The sequence below is a fragment of the Echinops telfairi genome, unplaced genomic scaffold (assembly GCF_000313985.2).
Source record: "Echinops telfairi isolate 266 unplaced genomic scaffold, ASM31398v2 ScPeMD7_7417;HRSCAF=8455, whole genome shotgun sequence".
NCBI lineage: Eukaryota > Metazoa > Chordata > Mammalia > Afrosoricida > Tenrecidae > Echinops > Echinops telfairi.
Window position 1 is genome coordinate 4,958,018 of NW_022111317.1, and position 2,695 is coordinate 4,960,712.

Here is a 2,695-nt window from a genome sequence, read left to right on the forward strand (position 1 = left end):
GAGCAAGGGTTCATGAGAGAGGGGGAAGCAGGAAGGGAGGGGGGGAAATGAGCTGATATCAAGGGCTCAAGTAGAAAGCAAATGTTTTGAGAATGATGATAGCAACAAATGTACAAATGTGCTTGGCACAATGGATGTATGTATGGATTGTGATAAGAATAGTATGAGTCCCAATAAAATGATTAAAAATATATCTTACTGTGTTTTGGTGAAAGCAACATAGGTCCGGTGGTAGTTCCATAATTTCATGTGAACTTGAAGATATATAAAAGTGGAGGGGTGGGATTCAACCTGTCAATCAGGACACAGCCTGACGGTGCCTCCTTGTGGGCGTGGCCTTCCCATAAGGAGGACTTATGGACTAATAGTGGCCTTATGGACTTGACTTGCACTGGGCTGGGATGTCTTCTCGATACATAATTACTTCTTGATATAAAGTTCTTTCTTACACGCATATGAGTGTCACTGGATTTGGTCAACCCGGCCTAACACAGGTTCCTATTGTACAATTCTTGCACAAACTGTTCAGTGACATTACATTCCCCACAGTGTATCGTCATTCTCTTCCATTTCATTCCAGAGGTTTCCGTTCCAGTCACCTGGTTCCCCCGCCCCCAGCCCCCACTCCCGAGTAATTGTTGACCATTTGGTCTCACACAGATGATTCTTTAGAGAGCTACAGCATTGGCAACATTATTTTATGAGCCGGTCTGTTATTTCATGAGCTATATATACACGTGTGCATGTGTGCTTTATAGTCTCTGCATGTCTTTAAAGGAGAATCTTAGTAAAATGCTTCATCTAGCACAGTGGTTCTCAACCTTCCTAATGCTGGTGCCCTTTCAGAGAGCGCCTCATGTTGTGGTGACCCCCAACCATAACATTATTTTCTTTGCTATTTCATCACTGTCATTTTGCTACTGTTATGAATCAGGCCACCCCTGTGAAAGGGTCTTTCGACTCCCAGAGGGGTCGCGACCCACAGGTTGCAAACTGCTGCGCTAGAAGATACATATTAATTTGGGCTCTGAGAGAGTAAGGAGGCCTGGTGATGCAGTGGTTACATGTTGGGCTGCGGTCAGCAGTTTGAAACGACCAGTCTCTCTGGGAGAGGCATAAAGATGAGGCTTTCTGCTCCTGACACGAGATACAGTCTCGGAAAATCGTCCTGCCTGTGGGATGAGTCGGCATCGACTCAATGGCAGTGAGTTTTTCCAGAGACTATTGTACCTGCAAAGGAGGCTGGGGGTATACCCATCCGTTTCATGGCTAGTCCATCCCCAGAACACATGGCTAACAGTCACTATAGCAATCATCATAGCTTACACTCACAGGTGCTCGGACCATATGCCAACTTCCGCTCTAAGCTGTTCACCTGGATTCCACCAATGTAACCATGAATACAGATAAACATCGAGACAGACACATTCTGTTCAATACTTTGTGTCTCTCAGAGCCTCTGGCCCCTCCAAATTCCACTTGAGCCCACTCCTTACTTTTGAGCTTCTCCTACATCCCCAGGGCAGGCTAGACACCCGCCCAACTCCCTTTTCTCCACCAATTGCAGTCTGGCCCATTGGTGTGGCAGGTTCCCGGGATCCTGCCCTACCTCTTTCCAGTAATCTTACCATTTCGACTCTGACCTGACCTGCACCACTTGGAACCTACTTGAGGCAGAACCTCACTGGCTCCATCCTCCTCCTCAGCTATAGTCTACTGTGTGCATGACCCCCAGCCCTTAAAAGTGTGCACTGCTGCATGCCCAGCCCCTAAGCATCCTTGGCACAAGGGAGCTGCTCAGTAGATATTTGTTGAACGCATACAATTGAGAGGAATGAATGAAGAATGGATGGTCTTATTATATGAACAGAGATATACAAGGGAAGCTATTAATGCTGAACAGAGTCCCTCCCCCTTCCCCAGGGGGGCATCAGCCCCTTCTCTTGGCCCCTTCTCAACCCCAAACATACCCCCTCCTCCTCTTCTTCAGCAAGTCAGCTTTATTGGGTCCTGAGGGAGGAGGGGGAGGGCAGTGATGGATTCATTTCCAAGCGTCAAGGCAAAAGTAAAACCCTCCCTTGGCACAGCCTCACCAGCCTTCCTGCAGGTGCCACAGGAACGCCCCCCCCCCCCAGCCTTGTGAGTCTCTCTCTCTCACACACACACACACACCCTATGATTGGGTATCACGGGTGATGGGTGATGCAATGATGGAGGGAGGTTAGAAGGGGTCTGCGCGCGCATGCACACACACACACACACACACACACACACACACACACACACACACACTTGCCCTGTGATTGGACATTATGGAGTGATGGGTGATGGGCACAGGGAGGCTGTCTGCGTCCCCTCTTTACCTGGCTCTGCGTCCCGGCCTCCTGAGTCTCCTCCATCACTCTCCTTGCTGGCTGCAGCGTACAGATGCTGCTCGCGCTGGGTTCCCCTCACTCGCCCAGGGAAGGGACCTGGTGAAGATGCTCCCGGCTGACCGAGACACTCCGCCCCTCCCGGCCACAGAGTCACCTGAAGTCGGCGATGGCTCCCGCCCCATTTCCCCCAATAGTGCCTTGTGATTGGGTGTCAGCTCTAATGTCCGCATCGCCATTGGCTGGGACACCTGTCGCTCCTGAGCCCAGGCCCCAGTTTTTAAGGTGGAGTGCAGACCTGGAGCAGGCAGGGCAGAGGCGAC

The 2,695-nt window shown here is 50.5% G+C and overlaps 1 protein-coding gene across 1 annotated transcript in view; it reads right to left on the bottom strand.

Moving 5' to 3' along the window:
• The window catches only part of SNX32 (sorting nexin 32), a 16,685-nt gene extending 14,005 nt beyond the window's left edge, over positions 1-2,680 (bottom strand). Inside the window, exon 1 of the mRNA XM_045297258.1 lies at positions 2,364-2,680. Within this exon, the coding sequence (XP_045153193.1) occupies positions 2,364-2,399 (36 nt within the window). The 5' untranslated portion in view covers positions 2,400-2,680. The remainder of the gene's footprint in view (positions 1-2,363) is intronic.
• Positions 2,681-2,695: the final 15 nt, after the last annotated feature.